Source organism: Mycteria americana, chromosome 7, assembly GCF_035582795.1.
Source record: "Mycteria americana isolate JAX WOST 10 ecotype Jacksonville Zoo and Gardens chromosome 7, USCA_MyAme_1.0, whole genome shotgun sequence".
In the NCBI taxonomy this organism is placed as follows: domain Eukaryota; kingdom Metazoa; phylum Chordata; class Aves; order Ciconiiformes; family Ciconiidae; genus Mycteria; species Mycteria americana.
This window is the reverse complement of record NC_134371.1, coordinates 28,475,337-28,500,753: the sequence shown is the minus strand read 5'-3', so window position 1 is coordinate 28,500,753 and position 25,417 is coordinate 28,475,337. Positions and strand designations below refer to the sequence as shown.

At 41.8% G+C, this 25,417-nt stretch overlaps 1 protein-coding gene across 6 annotated transcripts in view; it reads right to left on the bottom strand.

Annotated features, from left to right (window-relative positions):
- VPS8 (VPS8 subunit of CORVET complex) overlaps positions 1-25,417 on the bottom strand; it is an 89,433-nt gene that overhangs the window by 39,892 nt on the left and 24,124 nt on the right. For 5 of the 6 annotated variants that reach the window (XM_075507598.1, XM_075507599.1, XM_075507596.1 and 2 more), the window contains 19 exons: positions 25,274-25,381; positions 23,729-23,809; positions 22,431-22,601; positions 19,774-19,848; positions 19,078-19,113; positions 16,745-16,835; positions 15,598-15,644; positions 14,614-14,703; positions 14,175-14,221; positions 13,424-13,646; positions 12,381-12,470; positions 10,921-10,972; positions 10,586-10,628; positions 9,723-9,795; positions 5,448-5,567; positions 4,781-4,852; positions 2,006-2,125; positions 740-796; positions 236-318 (listed from right to left, as the gene is read on the bottom strand). In XM_075507598.1, the coding sequence (XP_075363713.1) occupies positions 236-318; positions 740-796; positions 2,006-2,125; positions 4,781-4,852; positions 5,448-5,567; positions 9,723-9,795; positions 10,586-10,628; positions 10,921-10,972; positions 12,381-12,470; positions 13,424-13,646; positions 14,175-14,221; positions 14,614-14,703; positions 15,598-15,644; positions 16,745-16,835; positions 19,078-19,113; positions 19,774-19,848; positions 22,431-22,601; positions 23,729-23,809; positions 25,274-25,381 (1,679 nt within the window). The remainder of the gene's footprint in view (positions 1-235; positions 319-739; positions 797-2,005; positions 2,126-4,780; positions 4,853-5,447; positions 5,568-9,722; positions 9,796-10,585; positions 10,629-10,920; positions 10,973-12,380; positions 12,471-13,423; positions 13,647-14,174; positions 14,222-14,613; positions 14,704-15,597; positions 15,645-16,744; positions 16,836-19,077; positions 19,114-19,773; positions 19,849-22,430; positions 22,602-23,728; positions 23,810-25,273; positions 25,382-25,417) is intronic. The other variant, XM_075507594.1, reaches the window with a different exon arrangement.

Here is a 25,417-nt window from a genome sequence, read left to right as displayed (position 1 = left end):
AAGGGTTTCCACAGCTCTACCCCCTCTTATCTTAACAATGCTTACTGTAAGAACACCCAGTCAAGATAAGATAGAAAGACTGGGAATAAGTATGAACATATTAAATGAAGCACATGTGGATGCATAGGAAAAATAATCCAAAACACAGCTGCAAAGTAGGAACAAGAAATGTGGAGGAAAAAAGCTTTGGAGGAGATTTAAAGGCAGTATTTATATATTGTACATGGCAACTTACAATTCTGCTTTTTCTGCCATTTGGATAAGACGGCTCTCTTCAAACTGTACTATCCCTCCTGCCTGGAGCAATTCTAAAAGGACCTGCAGACATTGAAGGCCAGTTATTTATATTACAGTAGTAGCTGGACAGCCAGTGCCAATCAAAAGTACACTGTTCCTGCTCCATTAAACTTTTTAATAACACAGGGCTTATTTTACAGATTTTTTTTAATTGATTGTCCATTAACTATGAAGGTCATGTGCTTATCCAGGATTGTTCCTGCCTCTGTTCTTATTGCTGTCAAACCTCTCCTGCAGGCAATGCTGGGGTAGGATCCTCCCTCACTCCTGCTGTGTACAGCACTGCCCAATTCTTCCATGCTGGCCACCATTCCTATGCTTTAGCAGGTGACTGCTTTAGCATATGACCTTCAACCAGCATACGTTCCCAATGAGGCTGAACTTTGCTCTACAGTCTGATCACACCTGGTGCTTAAGGAAATGTTCCCTTGAAGGCTGTTACCTGTTGCCTCTCTGAATGGCGGGAGTCATCGTCCGGACTGCACAGAAATTCAAGGACCTGTGCAAAGATGTAGAGGTTAGCATGAGTTAGGCCTAGTTAGCGTAGCTGTTAGCATAAACTTAATAAGCAGATTGTGAGCACCAATAGTGGCAACAGCAAATCAGAACACAACAGTGCAATCTGAATGTACTATTCATCTGTGAGGTACTCTCTACTTGGTCCTATAACCAAGGACACTTAAGAATACTGGAGTAACCTCAAACTGCTGAAAGACTCCAGGGAGGGAAACCCATGACTCTGCACCAGGATCTAGAACCAAACTTTGGGGAACCCAAGGAATATAGAAGAACTTGGGGGACCCCATGACCCTGCCTTGGACCACACACCAAACAGCTGGAACCACTACGTTGACCCTTTTGACTTCTCTCCTGGACTGTGCCATTTCTGCCAGAAAAACAGGAAATCATGTAATTCATAAAATTTAATATGTCTGTAATTACAGTGTTTAATCCAAATCCATTTAGCCTCCACAGACTTCTTTAGTCTTAAATTATGACAAAGGACATATATTTTCTAACCCTTTTTTATTAGTGTTCATATACCCATATTATCATCAAAGCACAACTGCTGTAGCCATTGAAGCTGCCTCCTCAGTCCCAGAAATTTCTGGGACTGAAACTAGGATATAAACTTAACCTGTGTAAGCTTTAGGCATGCATTGGTGCATATCAGGCCATTTCAAACAGCAGAGAAGGATGGTGGCCATGCAAACTAGAAACGACCAGCTATGTATACAAGCTCTATAAGCTTGCTAGTGTCATTTTAGTTGGCAATCCTTTATCTCCCTATCTTGGCATCTTCATACACATAACAAGTGCCAACAGAGCCACCAAAATGCCCACTGGAGCTTAAAGATAAACAGCTTGGTTCTGGCCCTTATGGGCCTTTGCTTTCCCTCTCCTGACACGCTAGTGACCACAAGAATCTGCCATTCCATGGAGAGGAGCAGAGGCTGTTCCATCTCCTAGGACCTGACCCTATTCTCACACAATGCCAGCAGGCAAGCTGAAATATGGAGCTTACTGTGCTTCTCTGGTCTCTCCTACTCTGCTTCTTTGAAACCACAACAAAGTCCCAGCAAGATGCTACCTGTTTCATAATGCACCAGTCCTTCCAGAATTGCTTTAGTCCACAGCACTAGCCATGCTTTCTGCAGTGCTGCACCCTGTCTGGAACTTTTTTCACCCCTCACAAAGGACTACTTGCCTGGTCAAAAAGTGTCCTGTTCACAAACAATGTGTTGTTGGGCTTGGCAAGCTGACGGGCAAGGAAGGTGAAGAGACAGCCAACCTGTGATGGGGTGAAGTCAGAATTCTCTACCATGACCTGAGAAGCATTAGAGAGAAAAGGGAAAAATAAAAACACAAGTGATTGATTTTGCAGCTGCCTTTGGGAAAGCAACCAGGACACTGCAACAAGAAATCCCTGTACAGCCATCATGTTTCCTCCTACCCCAGACATCTACACAATCTCCTAATGCTAGTCCATCCTGAAGGTCAAAAGATAAGCCACCTTCCGTGGCATTTAACTGTGTCACCTGAAGACACAGACAGTGGATGTGTCCTTGCTAAATCACCTCTGTCCTAAAGCTGAAGAGGCTTGACCCTTCTGTCGTATACTCAAGGAAAGCATTCTTGCATGTCCCTGATTTTCAGGTGTGAGGGGGCTGCAAACCCACATTTATCTCCATCTCTGTAGTCTGTGCTGATCACTGGACATGTAACAGAGCTTCTGAGCACAGAAATGTTGTTGCATGAGGAAAAAAGATAAAATTAATAATTACAGGAGAAAAAAAAAAAACATTTGACTTAAAGCCCCAGGCACTCACCACTGCAATTGTGGTATGCAGAAGAACTGATCAAATGACTAAGAAACAACTGTAGGTTTGGGGAAAAGTTTCTTTTCTCACATTAAATTAGCTGCTAGTCTATGAATATTTTGAAAAACTTGTGGCTGTGCTGACTTGACTTGAAATTACAGAAAAACGGAATATCTAAGAGTGACTACAAAAGGGATTTGAAACCTGAGAAGTGCTTGTCACCTGTCTGGCATATAAAAACCAAGCATGATGTGTCCTGACTTGGTGTCTCAGGCTTCTAAAAAAATCCTAAACACTAAGGGAAAGTGAAATGCCCCTGTTTGGAGAGTCCCCCTCTAAGAGCAGTGGGTTTACTTGGAAGAAAATCCATCACCTGAACAACTCTGTCAGCTAACATCTAAGAATTGCTCTAGCAAAGTCTAATCACAGAACATCTCACAGTTTATAACCTCATTCAGTCTAAGCTTGGGAGATACAATTGATTTCTTAAAGTGACCCAGAGTTCCAGATCCCCATGTGATGCTAATGGTTATCTTACACAAGTGGAGGCAGACAGGTGAGACACATTAAGGAATCAAGCAGAGCTCTGCTTGAAACATCAGCTAATGCTATCATTCTTTCTTAATCTTCATTTTCTGTTTAAAAAGGCTATTTCATACAGGAGCCTAGTCAGAATGGCGTTAGCTAATAGCATTAAAAATATGGCTCACTAAAACAATAGAAGTGTTTTATTCATTTTGGCTTTGTTTTTCACAAACTGGGTCCTCGTCAGTCCATGTGAAGGTGAAAATACTGTACCTCTGAAACAGAGCAACCTTACAGAGGCTGCAGGCCAACCATGTGGACTTTCTAAAAGACAATATATTTTGCAAAGTTTAGATCAGCATTAGCAGAACATCTATGTTGACCAAACTATTTTAAAAGCGCAGCTATTTCCTAAGTGGGGTTTTTTGCCAATGATAAGTTTAAATAAAAAGTTCCAATATTTTTTTTATTTTTATCCAAAAGAAGAAGAGATTCCAGACCAAGGGACTGACCAGTTCTCATAACACCAAATTGTTTGCCTGCAGATGCATTTAATCCTGCAGCACTTCTCACAATTGCCCTCCTTTTCCCCTCCAAGAGCAGAATTGAACTCTTTTGTGGTGGACATTTGCTACATGGCCAGCAGCACAGAGTAGGGCTGTAAACAGCTCGATCCAGCCTATGCCATGCCACAGGAACACACCCCACAGTAGCTCCAGAACACAGCTGCAGTGTGCCACCTCCTGCTAGCAGCAGCTAAAGACACAAAAAAACATGGTCTAACTCAGCACAGGGCTAGCTAACATCCTTACAGCAATGTCCTACTCAGGCAGGCTCGCAAAAGTTTCCCCACAGTGGCATTATCTCAGCCCCTCCAACACAGCCTACTGTACCAGTGCTGTCACTGAATTCACTCACTGGTGCCCTTGCTCTCATCTATCAATGATGACAGTGACAGGGAAACGCTACTTATGATATGTTTATACATAAACAGCTTCCAAGTGGAGTTACTCATTATTAATGCTGACAGCTTTGAAGGGGAAAGCAAATGGCATTTCGCAGCAACAGCTTTTAATGAGAACATTCATTGTTAAGGAACACGGTCTGCAGATGACAAGTGATTTCTAGAGCACCAGGCTGATAACTCTGACATTCCTCTTCTCTCCCATTTACTAAAGATAGGCCTGTCATTCTGGGTATGTTACATCCCAAACACAGCATTTACAGATACAGGGAGCAGGGTTTTATCAGAAGAGCATTGGCACTCTGCCAAGCACAGGAGTCCTGGGACCTTTTTTCCTGCTCACAAGGAATCAGGGAGTGGAATCAATGAGAAGCAGACAAAAAGAAACTTAACAGTGCAGAGAGGAGAAATCTGTCAACAAAGTACAACCCAGGTGAAATCACAGACAGGAAAGAAGACCTCTCTTGTCACCATATTTAATGTGCATGAAGCATCACTTCCGAATATCCAACCGACAGCCTTGGCTGAGGTGAATCCATGCTCCAGCCCACCACCTTCTCAGAGGTGTCATCAAGGGCAGGAGTGGAAACATCCAGATTACAGGCTTTACTGCACAGTGTTGTATATAATCAGTCAGATGTAAACACAGAGGTTAATTTTTAGGCACACTCACTTTCAGAAGTATGTCCACAATTCTCTGTTGATATTCCACAGCTTGCTTGTCATTCTTAAAGTCTTCAAAAGTCTGCATGAGGCAAAACACTGACACCTTGAGAAGAATACTCTCCACTGCCAACCCCAGAAATACAAGCAAACACAAAGAAGCAGACATATCACAAAGCTGACAATGCTTTTAAGTCCTTTCTGCGCATATCACCTAAGCAGCAGGTTCCAAGATGCAATTTGCTCTTTTGTAACTACCAAAATGGTTCTTACATATTCAGGTAAAAGTAACAGGTCCAAACAGACAGAGGAAATTCAAGAAATTTGGAAAGGAAGAAAGACGAATCTTTTTGCAGGAGAAAGATGTAGGTACTAAAACACTCTTTACAAATACATTATTCTTGTTTTACCTGTGCTTTAAAGATGGCCTCTGTTACCAGAGTCTTCACTGTATAATGTCATGTTCATCAATTTATATTTAAGGACATAAAGGACATATCTCCTCTGATATCCTATAGAACACACATCAAAACTGTTCCTGCATCAAGCCAGTAACTACTGGTTTAGCTAAAGCATGAACTTTTTAATAGGAATCTTACAGATCATGCAACTGTGACATAGATGATGGAAGAACTGGCATTGCATTTTTCTCTTGGAGGAGATCAGCAATCTCTTACCAGAGCAAGAACATTAAGGAATTCCCGAGTGTCAAAGTGCAGCAAGGTACGAACATAAGGGTAGACCTCTTCATCCACAGATCCCTCAGTTGAATGCAGCCGGATGAGAAATTCAAAGACCTGCAATGAAAATTCAAACAAACACAGCAGATTTCCTATGGATTTCAGATAACTGGTAGCACAAGCACATGGGAAAGCAGCATCGTTACCTGCTTTGTACTTAAGCTTTAAAGCACTGTAAGAGTCCATCAGTGTTCTTACTTGAATGATGTTTTCTGCTGCTTGTTAGTAGGAAAAAAATTCCCTCTCCTTAGACTTGCCAACCAATTTAAGATCAATCAAAATTTAAGATCAAGCAAAAATTAAGGCTTATACTTGCAGACTGAAGTGTGTGAAATTAGGTAACTCCCTCCCCTTCCTGGCACTCTCCTGAGAAGCTGTGCAACTCCTCCTTATCCAGGGCACAGCTCCTCTCCTTGTCAGCAGTTCTCCTGGGAAGAGCCAGTCAATCTTCCCCCTCACTTTGAGGCACAAAGCTTTTGGCACTGCAAAGAGTGACTTAGGTGCTATTCAACTTTCTATCTCCTCCACTGACTTTCTAGTTCCTGAAATTTGAGCATGTCTTTAAAAATGAAGGCAACTTCTTTTATTGAACCACTTCTTTTATTGAACCACTGACAGAGCTGTCCAGAGCCTCCCAGGGAACGAACAGGGCAGGGACAGCTCCAGTTGTCTCAAACACACTCAAAACAGATCTGGCTCCCAGCAGAAAGAGAGCAGACTGCTGCAGACTGGCTAGCGCTCATGAGTATGTGTTAAGATGCACACTGGGATCCCATGGAGAACTGACAGGCAATACACTCTCCCAGCCATCCTCAGGAAATGCCACGTTCTCTCATTTACTCCTATTCCGAGTTAATTTTCCTGTCACCACAGTGGCAGTGAAGCCAGGAGGAGTTAGGAGCTTGACTTTCAGACCCACAACCTTCCCTGTTGGCCTCCTTGGACCTGATACCCACCTGCCAGCTAGGAACTCTTAAGAAAACAAAACAAAAGAAAAAAACCCAGACTGTAGCGAGAGTTGATTCAAGTATCCAGACAGAAAGGTGTTACTTAAGCCAAGCTCTCAGGAACACTATCAGAGATCATAAAAAGGAGAGGTTGATGGCTCCTCCCCAGAGCTACTGCTGCTGGCTGGGCTATCACTTCCGCTCAGACCCTGAGCCAGTGTCTGTTACTGTGCCAGCTCTAGTGTGTGCAGGGGACAACTTGATAAGGACCATGGCAGAGGGCAACAGCCTAGTGCTTGATCCAGCAAAGGGGAGCAGACTGGTTTGCACACCCTGTGAGGAAAGGGTTTGCAGTAACACAGAGGTACCACATACATACAGCTACAAGCTCTGGATTAGCAAAGAACCAAACAAACAAAAAAACCCCACCCAAAAAAACCCACCCCACAACCAAAAAATCTGTTCCTTTGTACTGCAAAGAGAAAGTGCAAAACAGAAAGCGCAAAACAGAAGGCGCTTCCACTTACTGAAAGCCTGAAACTAAAGTGAAATGCTAGAGACCCCCAAAAAATTGTTTGCAGTAGAACTGGCCAGAAACTCAGGAAAGAGTTTTATGAGCACAAAATGATGACCAGGAGCATCCTCTGTTTTAAGAAATTGTCAGACATGACTCCAAAGGAGTTAAGCTTTGCCTTAGGCCAAGCTTCAGACAGAGCTTAAAAGAGAAAGAAATAGTCAGCTTGAGGGCTCTGATGGAAATAATGAATAAGGAAAGGAGATTTACTTGGCAGTGACCAAGTCAACTTTCATGACATGTAACCTGCATGTCTAGTCATACTTTCGGCATAAGTTCACTGTGATTTTAGCTAGGTACTCTCTCCCTACGATGAAACCATTAAGAACATGCTCACACCTGTCCTGAACAAATATGTAAGGCATATGCGATAGTACTTGTTGCCTTGAAACAACCTGCCAATCTCTTGGGCAATCCAGATGGAAAAGGCTATTTCTCCTGATGTGAAACCTACTGTTGCAGACACGGAACAGTGTGATGAATCTGGTCAGCCAAACATGGTCCACTGAACAGGGTGGCAAATAACAACATGAAGATATGCAGCTCAAGAATCAAACCTTGTCCCAAAGGAGGACAGTAAGATAAGCCTGCACTGTCACAGGATACTAGCAGCACACAGAAGCCTTAAGGCATCAGCTGCTGTTCCTAAAGTGCCCTGGGAAGATGCTTTGGATGTTAGGTCACAGTTCTTCCTAGAGGGACTGGACAGAAGAACAAAAGAACAAGAGATGGGTAGTCAGCCTGTGCTCAGCCCACAGGGTGTAAAACAAGCAGCTTCAGAGCCTGTAAACATAGGTATACACTTTCCTGAAGCAGCTAGGATCCTGCCTTATAAGCAGAATGGCTGGACATGCTCAGGGCCCACTCTCCCAAACTAAGGATGGCCAAGATAGGTGAATGAAGAGAAATGTAGTACCAGCCTATTCCCTCCTAACCAGAGCTGGAACAGACTGAGAAAGTAGACGATCTTAACAGAGTCACCACAAGACTGGAAAATATCAAGCCATGGGTTGCTTTATGCCTTTTCTCAAGAGAATGAAAAAATTGGCTACCTTTTAAGTTGTCTCAAAGTGGTGCTGACTATAAGAAAGGGGAAATTGTCTTTCCAAACACCATCACTGTGGAATAGTCTTTTGGGAAAGCCTCTTCCCTTCAGTGCTGTGGGCAGGAAGCAGTAATAAGGACGTAAGCGAAAGAGTTGCCAAACAGCCTGAGTCACAGACCTCACAGCCATCACAGATCCGCCTCAGCTCCAAACCTCAGATATAGTCATAGACATTAGGGACAACAGGAATGTAAGGTGTAGGCCAACCCTAAAATCCCCATACAAAAAGCTGGAATCACATCAAATGGAATCAAATGCAAGGATACAGGAGTTTAAGTTCAGAACTGACTGCATCCTCCTTTCTCTCCAAGTACCAAAAGGCATCTAACATTAAACCCTTTCCCAGTTCTGTGGCCCCCAGAACCTCCTTCCTGCCAAAGGAGGGTCTCAAGAGGGGTTCCTGAGATATGCCTAAGGAGAGATGTGTTGCAGCACCCTGAACCTATTAAGTAGCTCTGGCAAACAATTGCCCACATATGACCGTGTGGAGTGGCAGAGGAGCAGCCACCACTGAAACAGGTAGCTGGCTGACCCCGCAAGCCAAGGATACAAGGATGCCGTTTGGAGCACTTGATTACAATGCGCTCTTGACCTCAGCTGAATACCTGCAGTTATCACAAGGCTGGAAATTCATCTTCAGCAAATACAATGTCTTGACGAGCGGAGACAAGCATGAACACACACTAATAAAATTATGACCATAAAATCAAAAGCCTCAGAGAAACCTGCAACCAAGAGCTACTTAGTAAAGACATTTCTACCTACTAAGCTCTACCTAGTACTACCTAACTCAGCAGTCATGGCACACTCCACCTCATCCACCCATTTACTAAGTATCTGTGGATATGTGATCTGGATTTAAGTGGTAGGGCAGACATATTCACCCTGTACATGGTAATTACACCAAGAGGACAGATGCATGTGTGTCCTGAATACCTGAGACTGGATAAGCCTCAGAGATGAAGATACGGTGACAGGATACTAGGGCAAAGACTGACAGAAATGCATCTAATGGGACCTTCATCGTGGAAAATGACTGTGCTGAACTTTACACTGCTGTGCAAAGAGGCCAGAGGTGTAATATCTGAGGTGAGAAAACTCCAACACAAACTGAAGTTTTAGCAACAGCCAAACAGAGGAAGGAACATTTAGTTAATGTTCTTTGATGTTATTTCACTTTCTACTCCTGTCAATCCCATGTTACATGCATTTGAAAACAGGGAAGATCCTACCATATTTGACACGTCATAGTCAAGTTTAGAAAGAAGAGACAGCTACAATTTTCTGGTAACTTTGTGGTAAAGAATAAGGAAAAAAACCCAATCAAAATTAGTGCCACTAAGAAATCTATGTTCCCACACCCCAATTTACAGTTGAAAGACAAATATTAAGTTTAAATGTTCAGATTGCAACAACTGTTTGATTTCATTCTTTAAAAATTTATTTGGTATTTACAGTGGTATATACTCATATCACACGGATACAGCTATCAGATTGATAATAGTTTTCTATCAGAAACCCATGAACATATGCAGCTTCTTCTAAAAACCTCACATGGGAAAATTTCCTTCCAAAAGGTTGCTCACCTGATTTTTAACCAAAGGTACCAGATCTTCAGGAATATCACCCAATGGATACGCACGGCCTGCCAAGCAGCAGCTATAGAAAAGGAGGGGAAAGGCATTTTTAATACGTCCTGACATTAAACAGATTGAGGAGAACAGCTTATTTTTTGAGTTAGTTTTCAGGATACTCTTAAAACAAGCCAAACAAATTTATTTTGTAGATCATGAAAGCAAGCATTGCAGACAGCACTGCTGTTAATACACAATAAGCCAATGCACTGCATGAATTTGCATCCGAGGTATGCCGTTCCACAGCAGAAAAGTAACAGGGAAACTCAGTATTTCTCACAAAATCTTTACTCTTGCATTTTAGGAAGCAGGAGTAATGCAGAATCTAATGTTCACAATCTTGAATAGATTCCAGAAAGAGGAATTCACTAATTAATCACTACTGTGCAATCTCAGAATTACCTCCCGCAAATGACAGGCAACACGGTAAGCAGCAACTGAGCACAGCTATCCCAAAAGGCATGGCAGAAAGGGCTAAAATACAGCTTTTCAAGCTAAGGAGTCCTTGTTCAAGGAGCACTGCGTCACACACAGGACAAAGAACTCACTCTAACCAAATTCTAAAGATAAATACATGGTCTTGGCATATCAGCAGTAACTTGAGCTCTAAGTCTCCAACTTTATCCTACCTATCGCCTCACACAATGTGTAACAAGAAGCCATTGTAACTTTAAGTCAGCTGTACAAAGTAGCCATTGCTATTTTACGCAATCTCTCAGACCTTGAAACACACTATAAGATTATGCAACTACAGTGAGTTAAAAATCTGGTGCCATCACTAGTCAACACCTCACACACTTTCTAAAGGACCTTACCTTATATATACAAGCAGCTTGTTGCCCATTACCACCTGCTCATCTACAAAACAAAAATTATTTGTCACCTTTTCTCCACAAGACAACATACAGAGATGCAATTCTTTTCCCCAGCTGTTAGCAAAACATCCCATCTGACACACATGCAGAGTTTTACACACAGTAAGCTGAGCACCTATGCACACAGTAAATAGTACTAGAACACTTTTCTGTTCTCCAAGACCCTTATATTGGGTATGTATTTCCTTTTTGCATCCCTCTGTTGGAAGTGACTAGAGATATTCAAAACATCAAATATCAAAACTAGAAACCCTTAAAGGGAAAGAATTCTGTACCTGTGAGAGACTTCCCAGCATTCAGTGGAGAAGCAATGACTTTGAACAGCTTCTGTAACAAGAAAGAAGGCAGTGTTCAAGCAGCTAGAAAAGCTCAAAGCAAAGAATCTGCGTGGTTTTAAAGCAGAGATCAATTGGGTGTCTTCCCCAGAGAAACTCTGCTTTCTCACCATGTCTTACAATTAAAAGGTGCAGAGGACACCAAGATGGTGCAAAGGATGCTTTTCGCAGCTGATGTTATGACATATGAAAAAACAGCCTTCATTCAATCAGATCTAACCCCTAAGCACAGGCCACACGAAAAAAAGCAATGTTTAGTAGTCCCAGAAGTAACAGTCAGAGCATAACTGACCAGCCCCACTTCCTGTTCCTGAATCTTCTGCCACCAGAGATTATGCAAACCTTCAGCCTACCTAGCAGGGTCACCAGAGAGCCTTTAGTTTGAGGTCTAAATACTTGGCTCTCAGAAGCAGAAAAAGTTATTTGTACTCGTACAGCTAGTGCTAGGTTGCCAGAAGTCCTTTTTAAATCACGAACACCTAAAGAGTCTTCTTCCTGAGAAAAATCAAGTGATATTATAACTGCTAAAAATTGGGCAGTTTAAGATTTTCACACTCAAATGGACCTAGATCTCTGTTTCAGCACTACTAAGAAAATACCAGCAGTGCTTCGATAATGAAACACGACGTTATAGCTATAGGCTTCAAGGGCAATTGGTATATAAGGCACATCTTCAGGATTACCAGCAACAGCATCAACAGGGCCTTCAGTTACAGCGTTACATTGAGTCCTGTGCTTACTGTTGATAGATTGCACCCAAGTGCTAAGAACAAAGCCTGCCTCAATGCAAGGACTGTTTCTATACTTTTTTTCTGAATTCTGTACACAGAATTCTGTTCACCTTTTGTTTCCATTACTCTTTAATACATATTAATATAGTATTGTGTCAGCAGAGGAAGAACAGTATGAAGGAAAAAAAAGCATGAGGTGTTCATAGGACCTCTCACGCCTACACCCCCATTAATCCCATTGTGCAGAAAGCTGATGCTTTCTCAGCATGTCATGCCACACAGGCCAGGGTCACCACCAGCAACAAAGCTGTTAGCAGATAGTTTTGCAATGCAGTCTCCTTAAGTCATCATGTTATTCTCTTCTGCTGCTTTTGTTTTATATTTATTTTATTCATACGACTAAATTTCCTGCTCTACCTTTGCAGCCCATTGCTACCTCAGCAGGGAAATTTGTGTTCTAAAGCACAGTAATTACAAATTACTTTTCTCCTCTACTGCATCTAGTTAAATAAACTGCATATATCATACATGATTTCTCCCTTGAAATGAAAAAGAACAAGAATATATACACACTGAATGAGAAGATAATGCACTGGGTTTGAAATGCTGTTTCTCGGAAAGACTATGGGCTGAACACACAAGTAACAACAAAAGGAGCATCTTTCCTACCTCCATGGGACTAATGAAGTCATTCATCCCACTGTTGTAGACGTAGATCATGGCATCATAAAGATGGTTTTCCCAGCATAGAAGAACTACCTGCAAGGCAAACAAAGCACAATGTAGATATACAGCTGCTCTTAGCTCACAGTTTTCTCATTTCTCAGTCTCTCAAATACAATCTCTGTCCTTGCATTTGCATCATCCGACAGCATGATTTAAAGCAGGATGAGAATTTCCACTTGCACAACTAGTCTCTGCAAGGACCCCAAATCCCCAAAGGGAGTACCCAGCTTATTGCTCATGCAGCAAACATGGAATCTAACTGTCTAGATTCTAACATTCATAACCTGCATGAGGTTAAGGAATAAAAAAAAATCAGTTCTTCAAAACCCTTGATTGCAGTAGTTTGCCTTTTGGTTGGGTTAGTGAATCATTTTGTCAAGTTCCCAAGCAGTTCCCTCCTTGGAATGGAAAGCCATCCTGTGGGAATAAAAACTGGCCAAGGAAAACAGGAATACCCAGCAGGAACATCTCCTTGCTCCACTAACTTGATCATGCAAGAGCAAGCACCTGAGCAGAGCAGGCTGGCAGGCACCAAACTGACAAACACAACTTGGTTTTTGTGCCCCTGCAGCCTTTGATGTTAGGTAAGGTACTCAAAACAGGAAAGACTGATTGTGAATATCAGACTAATCCCGACGAACTAGTCGTTTCCAATACATTCAGCTGCTGATGCATTAACCTATGCCAGGACACAAACTGGGGGAGCAAAACATGTTTATAGGAGCATGCATGTTACAGCCACACTAAATAATTCCCATATTCATTGAATTTGATCCCAGGGACACAGGGCTAAGCTCTGTTACAAATTAGTGACCAAAAGGCACGAATGGTTTGGACTACGTAAGTCTTGTCTGTTGAAAGGTGATACCTTGTTTTCCACATCCTATGCTGTGCTTAAAACACAAGAAGTTTGTTTGCATCAGTGACTAGGGGATGTTGTCATTTATTCAGAGGAACTCAATACAGTATGCAGTACAACAGCTCACCTGCTGTATGTCTAAGCTGGTGATATCCATATGCACAATGCAGGCTTCCAAATTTTCCAACCTGTTCTTGTCTTGGAAGTGAAGCAGCAAGTCTTTCATCACTTGAGCTGTGATTCCCATCAGCTTATCACTTAAGATATATGGCTCCAAGCACTCCAAAAAGATGCCTTTAGCTACAGAATTCTCATTCATCTTATCATATATCTGGTTAAATAATAGATCCCTAGGAGGAAAGAAGTGTTTAGTTATCAAATAATCTTATTAAAAATCTCCTTACTTATCTACTTTCTGAGGGCTCCAAATTAAACTCCATTTTCTCTGTATTTCTCAAACTCAGGAGCTGAATGCCCTGTTCAGCTCCTATACTGATGCAAGTTACAGGCAGCTACACAGAATAAATCGACTATGGATGTTGCAGCAAAAAACCTGCTGTTAGAGGGGAAATGATGATGACAGGAAAATCTACCAAGGCAGCTTCCTTCTTAAGGGGATGGTGTTGGGGAAACAGTTTGAAGCAAACTTTCCTTCCTCCACACATCAATGAAAATTTAGGACACACTTTTCTATGAGTACTGAGTACACTGACTTTAGCATCAGTTTTTAAGCATTGCTCTAAACTGTGATTTGATAGATGATATGACGACAATGTCATATGATTCCTCTAAACCATGTGATATTATAGGAGACGGCACTCAGGACTACATGGGTTGGTGGTCTGCCTTGGGAGACAGGCTTGCAAACTCAGACTTACGTGCGCTGGAGTAAGAGACAGTAATCAACTATGACAGGCACCACGTCCTGCGGAAGAAACATAAAAAAGCTGTAGGGACTGGCAAAAATCCTGCCAAACACCACATGCTGCAGAGCACAAAATGAAGCCTGGCCAATAAAGAGCAGAATCAATGAGTTATTTGAATCAGGTGGTAGCTGGCACAGTTACAGGTTTTCCGTATGCTGGTTCACATGGAGAAAAACTCTAGTCACACTTCTGCAGAGGACAGAGGGCATACAGGTTCTGCTCTGCCACCTAGCCATAACTAAGTCCTGATTTCATTAGTGCACACAACAGAGGTGAGAGTTCAGGTGAGACACATATTTTTCAAAAATAGACAAGTAATTTTTGCAGCAAAGCAAAGTCTGATTAAAAAATTCAAAAGATCTATACAAGAGAGTCCTCTGGAGCACCATACCTGAAAATGTTGCTCCATAACTTGGATTTTTCCTTGGTCAGGACATTTCTTCAAAGTCCGATCAGCATAATGGAGAAGGATTTCAACCATCTGAATTACAATAAACAAGAAAATTCATTCAAATCCTACACTAGAGGCCGTACTTGGTAGCACATTTAATAGACTGACTTGGGGGTTGGCAGCACTGTAAGCTCTGTTGTCCCATTTTGGGTATGGACTACTGTGGGCAGGAAGGAGAAGAGGAAACAGACTCCCAAGAGACAATGGCATGACATGGCATAGAAGTGGCCCAGTGGGATACTGAAGGCCTACACCAACTTTAACTAACTGAGAAACTGGGCAGCCAGTCTGCCAGCAAATTTTCAGGCAGATGAAAACATCCTGAAGCACAAGGCTCATCTGGGCCATGTTTTTACCCAAAGCTCAAGTTATAGTATCTTAAACAGCAAAACTTATTTACCTGCAAATAAAATATACATGAAGAACAAAGTACAGCTGAATAATTATTGCGATAATTGTGTATTTTAAACGTACCCTTCCCAGAAAGAGGTTCCTGTAATAACTGAACAGGATCGGTTGAAGAGTTTATTCCATGTTCATGTGTACATGAAGCAAAGTTTCCATTCTGAGAGTCAACAAATTACATACTTGATGGACACTTGCCAACCAAAGGTCAGGAAACTCTGGAGTTACCTACAAAAAAGGTTTCTCTCCACTGTGAGGGGACCAGAGATCTCAAGGCCTGGATGATAATGTCATGTTTTGATTTGCTAATGCTGCAGATTTTATCGCCACCTTTACCCAAAAGGTATTTGCAAGTATCTTCTAAAATCCTGCTCACAATCTTAGCAAGAGAGGCACATGTACATGTTCTAGAGTTAGTTGGATTAACTTCTGGAGGACAGAAGCCTTTACTTCCAGGAACACAGTTAGTATCACATTAGCATACATGAAAATCCAGTTAGGAAGAGATCAGTGACTCACTCTGTCTGCAATGACTGCTTTCCGCTTGCTTGTGTCCCCAGACAAGCCTAGAAAGAATGAGGGTGGGGGGAAATTAAGCTTTTCTCATCTAAGCTACCAGTGGAAATAAAAAAAAATCCCACAGTTCAGATGCTAACACCACTACCCTTGAGATGCAGAGGTCAGGATATCTAAATACACAATTTTGTTCCCCCAATGTAAAGGCTGTTCCAGCACAGGAATGGCAAAACCAGATCTAAGTGCTGTTTAACATTGAGAGAACAATTAACAGAGAGCTGTCAAAGACTGTGTACATGAGGCTAATTGCTGGAGGATGCCTTGATGCAAAGAAGCTGAATTAAGTGCGCTATAAGGGAAAAAAAAAATCTTAAATGCCAACTCAAAAAGACGGTAATTCTTTGAATACTGAAAAACTATCTGCTTAATTGCATTATATCTATGCATTAGAACAAGACACATCTTCATATACTAGCAATTTCACAGCAGGAGGATCTTATCCTGAGAACTTGAGTCTCATCTGTCAAAACCATCCGAAGTTATTTGCTGAAAAGTCAATGTGTCCAGTCCAAATCAGACCGTTCAAGTGGCAGTTTCTGGCATAATTAACATGTTTATCATAACAAGCTAAGTGCTTACAAAGCATCCTCCTTCAAAGGAAATAAAAACTGCTGGTGCTAAAACCCAGCAGTTCTTTCAGTCAGCTGTGTAGTCAGAGGAGACCTGAATGAAAGTAGCTGCTTGGCAGAGCTGACAGAACACCACACTGAAAATTACCTACAGGTCATGTATGACCTTCAGGAATATTTTATCAGGCTAGATATTCAACACCTGGATCCACCTCCTTCACAGCAAAGTAACAACAGATAGGAGTCACAACACAGACCAAGCCTGATTTTCATTTGAAAAGAGCAGGCTGCTAAAAGGATTAAGACTCTAAAAAAAAATTCAGACCAATCCATATAAAAGTGTTGTTTCTGCCAAGCCCAAAGCAGCACATCCTACTTTCTCTTCTTCAATTCAATTCTCTTCCTTTTTTTTTTTTTCCTGAAAAAGTGATTTCTTTACATGCATAGGTTTAAAACCTTTCCTAGTGGTTTAAATTAAAAAAAAAAAAAAAACCAAACCAAAACAAAAAACCCAAACTTACCTACTACAGCCTTTGCTTTACCTTCATAAAAAGACCAAGCTAGAGCCAGGGCATCAGTGAGACGCTCTTGTTTCAGAAGGTGGTCAACTCTCTAAAATAACAAGTAATATTGGACCTTAGCATTACAGAAAAGGTGATCCCCTGCCATTTAAGATCAGCATTTCCCAATAGTGGGTCATGATCCCTGACAGCAAGGGGACAGGACACCTCAGAAGCTCTCAACACATTGCAGTAAAGGACAGTATCTCAAAAAGATTCTCTCATATGTACATTTTCTGCTGGACAGTTAAAAAAGACTAAGAAATGTCAGGCCCCAGTACACCAAGTCTCTATGGGCTACATTTTAGGTCAGATGCTTGATGGATGGAGACCCACAGCATTGGCAAGTGTCTGCAATCACAAAGAATAAAAATTTTTCATTCCCCATCCCTGCCTCATCACTTAGAGCACAACAAAAAAACCTCTGCCATGTTTTCAGCATATGGGTACTCATCCTACCCTTTATTTTCTCCTGAGCTCACAGTCAACAGGGATTGAAGTAGATGACAAGTACTTTCTGCTTTAAGGAATTATTAGCACACAAGGTCAAGCACCACTAGTCTTGGTATGTTAGGTCAAAATGTTAAAGTACTGTTTGAGAGAAGAAACAGTCTAAGTTTCAGACCAGCATTCTGTACTGCAGCAAGAACTAACTCTCAGCTTCGCACCCTAATCTCCCACATACTCAGTTACAACTCTTGAGTAAGTCCCCTACAATAAAGAGGCCTGCAGCACAACAGAAACCATACAGTAATTTAGGAGGTTGGCTCAGAGTACGTAAGTTGTGATTGACTTCTGAATTCTAGGAAAACCAGTACATGAAATCATGGGTCAAAGCAACGCTTTTCATTAACAGTTTACTAAACCAAAGTTGGTAGTGAACGGCTGGAGGGAAAACTAGCAGAGGAAAGTGATCTTGGTAACTAAAAGCAGCAACTGTATAAAAGTTCAATAGAGCTGAACCATTCATATTTTATTAAAGGTCCTGATACAATGTCACATGGAGGAGCTCATAATCATGGATGAGTACAAGAGCCGTAAAGCAGGTAAGAGGACAAATGGTGAAGGTTACTGCTTAAAGGAGAAATGTGAGACTGGAAAGAAATTACTATTGGAGTTCCTTGAGAATCAGCCTTGAAGCCCCCTTCTACATAATGATTTAGTCAACTGACTTGGCATAAACTGAATTTACTAGTGAAGTTTGCTGATGACCAACTGTCAACATGTGATGCGAGACAGCAGACCAGAAAGACAGACACAACAGGATTGCCCCTAAAGCTGGGTAATAGAAGTATGATGCAATCCAATGGTACAAGCAATTTACAGCAGAAATCAGAGTTTGGCTATGGGGTACTGGTGAATCTCCAGAGTGTCACAAGCCACTGACATCATGTAGCCAAAGGAACAGCAAAATGAGACCCAAGGATGCATGAGGAATGACATATCTAGTAGAGACAGTGAAGAACAGGTGACATTGTGCATGGCACTTGTAAGACCCTACCCAGAGTAATATATGCCAAAGTGTTTACCTATGTTCAAGAAACTGAGCACAAAGGAGGTGCAGAGAACAGTGACTATGAAAAAAGAAAGGAATGGGAAGGTAATCTTACAAGAGGATGATGAAAGAGCTTTGCTTACCCTTGCAAAACAAAGCCAGAGAAAGCATGCATACACTGAATAAACATACTGCAAAGTGATGATCCAGAAAGGAAAAACTGGTGTTTAACTCAAGTGAAAAGAACAACTCAGGAACAGACATAAATGGATCACTAAGAACTTCACTGTGGAAATTGATAGGGTTTCAGCTGTCACAGAAATTATGTTCCAAAAAAATCTTCTACCAACAGAAACAAGGATGTAAAATTCAACGAACTTTCTAGGTAGTCTTTGATGGATTTTATGATGTAGCTCTTGCAGTAGCTGGAGACAAAATACAGTGAACCAGATTTCCTTCCACTTCTGTATGCTTATCTGGCAGATAGAAGGCTTACACTTACACAGTCCTCCGAAGTCATACATTACACGAACTATCTTGTTTACAGAAGCTGAAACATGGCACGGCATTATGTCTTCCTTGGGAGAACAAGGTCTCCATTCAGCCTGCAAGTTTATGCAAGGAGTCCCATAGCATCCCACCATGGAAAGCAGTGTACCTACGGTGCTGGCTATGCATAGGAATCGGGGACCCTGAACACAGTGCTCAGGTCATGCTTCACAAATGCTCCCTCCCTCCTCTCAAGCTATATTTAAGCAATTCAAACCTACTAAGCTGTACAGTTTTCCTCTTGACTTACCTCCCTCCAGCTTCTCAATGTCATGACATGAACAGACTAGGAAAAAAAAAAAAAGTTATTTACTTACAGTTGCTCATGCAGCCTGTGGTATCCCACAGACCCACCTGGTACATGCTTGTACAGATGAAGCTAAGTAAAGCAACCTTCAAGCTTGGCAGGGCAGGAATAAATTGGATGTTTATATATAACAGAAAACATCCCTTGTGTGGCCTTACAACCCATCTGCTCCAAGATACCATCCCTCACTTCTTCCCGTACTTCCACATGCCATCCTATAGGCCACCTCTCTTTGCCTTTTCACAGACAGCCTGCACTGCAGGACAGGAAAAGTGAATAGGATATTCCTTTTATCATTCCATGCGATAGATCCTAGTTTTCCCTGCTGTCTTATTTTCTTCTGTTTACTCACTAGCACATTTAGGACAGAGAAATTGAAGCTTAGGACAGAGCAGATGTCAGTAATGCTAAGTCTACTCTGAAGCAGCGTGAACCAGGATACTATGACAATGTCTTACTTAGCCCATACCTTGGTTAAGACCAAATTATTGCACATTTCTTTAATCCCATGACATAAGCGCACAAAGAACCCATCCCTGATTCACATCTCCATAGAATAAAAAATTATCCTTCTCCAGAAGATGAGCTACCATCAACAGTGAAGGCCCTGTATTTTTATTAAAAACTCCCCACCTTTACCTTAGTTCCAAGGTAAAAGATTTGACCACCACAGCTGCTGATGGACTGATAACAAGCTTTCTCTCCAACCAGTGCCTACAGGGAGAAAAATTACATGCAAGCAAAACTGCTTTTTGTTTTTGTAAAATTTCCCAAGAAACATATATACACTTGAACTTTAGAGACACTCTGTAATTCAGAAATCAAAATGAGGATTGGGAGAGAACAACACAGATTGCTGGGCAGTAGCAACTAAAAGCTCTGCTGTCACTCCTTCCTGCTTGTGAATGCAGCTTAAAGTGCTACTGAGCTCTGGCTGCCCCAGAAAACATGACAGAGTCATAAGGACCCACAAGCAGTGCTCTGTGTCTATCCTCAGATGCAAAAAAAAGTTATGGGGGCTCTTTCCTTGCCATCTGCTTCTTCACAAATCTTCCTCAAGAGCAAATGTGTAGGAGACACAGATGGAAAGAATATTGTTGAAGTGAGAGTGGCTACAACAGGTTTGAATGCCAGTAACTAGCATTCAAAAGGCGGTATATGGGCACATTTACAATGTGAGAAATGGAGGATCACATCAAAATTAGAGATTTTACCACAGTGCATGGGCAGTGCTTGCTTCCCATTCTGCTGCACAGTTACACAGGCTAGAGCTGTTTGTCCTGTACTTTTCTCAGTCTGGTCAGGTAAGGGAAGCTTCCTGTATCTCTTCCCACTGCTGAAAAGTGTGTCCATTCCAGGGACTGCTGTAATAACACTTCAATGTGCTCAGCACAGAACCTAAGGCTGAAGTAGCAGATATTCCCTGCATCTTTCTTTAGATGCTGCAGTAGAACAATGGGGTCTGACAGTCTTCATCCACAAACCCAGGCATCTCTGAAACCAGAGTATCTCTTATGGGAGTAGCAGCCTCATCTAAGATTTGCCTTCCAGAGTGTCTGCAGAACTAATACAGGAAAAGGTATATATCTGATCCTCTGAGCCATGAAAAAAAAAAAAAGCTTCCCATCAGAAGCTGTCCTTGACTCAACTTCTCTGGAGTAGGTTGTCTTGTAATTCCTGCTGAAATGCAGGGAAAGAAACTGCCTGTTTCATATCCTCAGTATTTCAAAATGGCATTATAGACTTCAGATCTCATCTGCCACTTACAGTTTGTGAATTAAGTAGGGGTCTTTTCTAGACTCACAATAGCATTTTAACAGGCGGCACTTATTTGGGCCTACCAGCTTTTCCAGCCACATGTCTCTGTCTTTGATGGTAGTCACCAGAAGTCCTCACAGGACACTGCAGAGTTTCTGGAATTGAGTGAAAGGCTCTGAATAACGACTTATCCTAGCAAGGAGAGCTCGTATTCCACCTTAGTGCCAATCTCTAGCTATGTTCTGTGAGGTTGTGCCTGGCAATTCCAGATCATGTGGCAGGCAGTACATAAGCTAACTTAGACCAGACTCCACCTTCTGACTCTTTCTTCCTCAGTATGCATCTGCAGCAGAAAGAATGATAGCAATGCTAGCACTGTGAAGCAGCTAAAGCAGTGAAAGCCAGATAAGCAGCAGCTATGTAGATCTAAAGGCTGCAAAGACTCCTCATAGATCTGGCCATCCAGACTGGAAGAAGCACTCTGTTCCCTGGTGCTCAAAGGGAACAATGACAGAGGTCTTTTTTATGAAATCCTGCCATCCTGCATTGAAGGCACTTCTGCTTGGGCTTCTGGAGCTGAGTCATGACCATATGCTGGGCTTGAAATTACAGATCCAAACTACAGACCCACATGAGCCTTCTGCTAGTTGTTTGGGCCAGCAAGTCTCACAGGGCTATAGCAGAATTGAATAGGAACCATATCATCCAGCTGTGGAATTTCAGAACCCCTGGGCTATCTCTGGTGAAGCATTGGGAGGCTTGAATACAAGGATGGAAGGCCCTTTCCTATACACACTGTGGGCAAACTGTTTCCAAAATAGAGAAACTGATTTTCTACTGAAAGCAATAACTTGTCCCACAACCATGGCTTTAAAAAACCCTCCACAATGCTATGGCAATACAAATACCACATCAAAGTGAGTCTGCTGCAGAAGGCACAGGTGGGTTACAGGAGCTATCAGGAGCCACTGACATTAACATCTATTTCAGGAATAAAATATGTCCAGACACCACATGGGCCAGGGTCCAAAAAAAAAAAAAAAAAAAAAAAAAGCACGAAAGTGGAAATAAAAGAAAGACAAATAAACAAAAGAGGAAAAGTAGAAAGCACAATGTTGGTTGTTTACCTCAAACCAGAAAGAAGTGTAGTACCTACAAGCGTAGGTACTATGTTTCATCCTCTCTCCCCCTGCATGACAATCTACGAGATGAGTGCAGTGAATGCGTGTACTGTACAGGCACTGCTATGGCAGAGTATTTGTGACATACGAAGTACAAAAGCCTATAGGAATCTCTTGAAGAATAAAGCACATTAGGCTTTTTCCTGTACAGAATATTCTAAAGCTCGGTAACTTAAGAGCAGCTCCTAAAAACATCAATGCACAAAAGAAAACATGAACTGTCTGTTAGTTGGCCACATCAACACCATGTATGATTTCTGAGATGCTTCAAAACAGCTTTTTTCCAAAGCTCCAGGATTCCACTTAAGGCATATCTGAAACAGAATTAGCTAACACAAGCAGGTCATTTGTGCCTACCAGGGCTTCGCTGACATTGCCTCCCGTAGCCAGCGATTTGAAGTGGCTGCTGTTGTAGACTAGCTGAACTTCTGAGATCTCTACGGTCTCCAGCTCCTCCTGTGTCTGACGATCTATAACATGCAGTTTCTCCACACTGTCCAGAAGCACTGCTGTCCGTGAGTTTATCCACTGAAAAGGCAACAAATCGCAGAATTTGGCAATGCATACACAATTAGAGGCCAACTAAACAGAGGCTCTGGCCATATCCCTGAGTATCAATACTGGAAGTTCTAGGATGGCTAGTAGCTTTGTTACTGTACACGGTCACTTCACAACAGCACCCATGCATAACTCCAAAGGTAAAAATAGGGGAGGCTCCTTCTGGAGTATCAGCTTTAACACTGAGAAAAATTACAAGGAACCTTCTTCACATAAAACACCTGTAGACAAATGGCAATCCACCAGAGTTCTTGTCCCCTTGGTGCACTATTTATGCTCTAGCACACTTTCCACCCAAAGGTCTCAAAAACAAGACTACTACAACTCCTGTTCTCAAATCCCTTAGGAGGTAAATATGGCATCAGGAGGCATTAAAAAGAGAAATAGTACATCTAAGTTTAACTCAAAGCCTGTTATTCATATTCTGTGGCTTCTGCTTTTATGTTCAAAACCCTGCAAATAAAAAGGCTTTTTTTCGCTGCTTTTACAATATTTATTTTTTTTTAAACAGCTCAGCATGTAACAAGTTGTTAACTTGTTAACAAACGTCAAATTCCAGCTGATGTGGATGTCCATCTTGGTATTTTGGCCTTTCATGTTTTACTCACTGTATTCTGTAAATGTGTTTTAGAGTTGAACAATTTTTTTTTTGTTGAAAGCATCAAATAATTATGGTGCTTTAGCAAGCATTCATATATGGAAACAGTAGAATTTTACTGAGCCAATTACACAGAATTTTGCATTCTTTTTAGTGAGGATATAGAATAAAAATCCTTCTTGCCAGATTCTCTCTGGCTCTTGAACATATTTCCTCAACAAGGCTACCCCTCCTTCTGAAGAAATAGCAGTGTTGTTGCCTCCATGCTACTAATTTTTTATCCTTTAGCTACTACTTGCTATTTCACTTGTGCTGGTTTTCTACTGAGTCCCAAGTTTAAGGACATTTTCAGTTAGTTAGCCCCAGATAAACACAGCCACTTCTTATGCTACATTTGTAAAGCCAATAGTATAGAACTAAGGGCTATTGAAATACATTTACAAGAAAACTAGTGCAAAATAAAACCCTAAACCAACCATTCTATAGTATTAAGACTTACAGTAAAGTTTATGAGGTCATAGTGTAGATGAAGCTGCCTCTGCTTAGTGACGTGTATTGCACCGGTATCATCTCTCTTTACCTAAAAGAGAAATCGGACAAGGCTGACAAACTCAAAGACTTTCTTCAGCTCAAACTCTCTGTTCCCAGAGGGCATCACACCAGCTCCAGGAGTCTGGAGCTCCCCTTAGACAAGCACGCTGAGCGTGCAGTAGCAGCACACCTGCTTCTCAAATGGAGCGTAATGTCTCACTTTCAAAAGCACTTATGTAAGTGAGGAAACAGAAGGCTCTGAGCAGGGGGCAGTAAAAATATATGCCCTCTGCTGGATCAATTTTAAGTTATTTATTCTTACTACAAGAGTTGTATGTCATAAACAAGCTGGCATTACATGTGTTCAAGGGATTGTTCCCCCCTGCCCAGCCTTACATATTATATAAGGCAATTCAGTTTCTAAAAGGGAGGCAAACCTCCAGCATTTGTACAGAGAGCACCAAAGAAGGACTAATTCTCATTCACTGACTCCCAAGGGGCTCAGCCCCACTGGAATACTGAATTAAAGGGAAATGTTGCATGACAACTCCCAGTCAAGGATTCTCTCTCGTCCCATGCAGGAACTACTGTACTTTCTGCTCGTAAAAGTCAGAACTACAGAATGCTAATGTGAAACCGGCTTTAATTCATCATCATTTAAAAAAGCATTCTGCAAAGAAAAATAAGGGTTTTTTTACATTTTGACAATTTGAAGTACAGCAAGAGGGACCTGAATTCAGGTAACATTGGCTGCTGTTTAGTAAACTATAAGCAGAGCAGCACCACTGGTCATAGCTGAGCTGGGTATCTGTGCAGAGGCTCGTGCTATTGCATGCACAGACATCTCCAGCAAGACAGGCTTAAACATACACCCTTTTCTTTCTCCCCAAGTTTACCAAGAGAGAAGATAGAGGAAAAACAGGATTCAATCCAGCAACACAATGTCTGGGTGCCTGAGCAAAGCTTAAGGTCCAAGATGATATCAGAGCTGGGAAACAAACTTAGCACTCCAAAGCCAAAATGCCAGATTTTCTGAAGCCTAGGTACTGCTCCCATACTGAAATCAGACGTGAAATCATGTTCAAACAACCATATCTGCATGTGTAACTTCTGCAGATCTAAACAGGATGAGTGGCATGCCCTAAAGTCACATGCCAACAGGACCTGAAAGCTGTTGTCTTTTAGTGGTTTATACAAGTTTTTTCCAGACTCATGTTTTAAAGCAAAAAATAAAATGGTATCTCAAATTCATGTGATCTCCCTGAAAACAATCCTCCAGCAGAAATGAGATAAGCTGCAAATCAACACTCATGCCTCCAGATTCTCAGGGAAGGGCACCACTGCTTGCTGAAGAGCAATGACCAAAAAGTTTGTTTTCCCAAGCTGGTTGCAAGCTGCAGACATCCCTAACATGCACAGATATCATACCTTCACTGAGACAGAGGCTCAGTCAACTGAATATGTGAATAAGACGTGACTATCTGAAAAGCAGCATAAAACATCCAAGGCTTACCAGAAGAAAATGAACGACGTCTCCTCGACAAAATGCAAGCATGGGGTTCACAGAGTTCTGTACAGCCACAAAGTGCCACGCCAGAAGAGGGACACTAGAAGGGTCCATCTGTTAGACAAAAAGCACAGCCAGTATTTAAGGTAC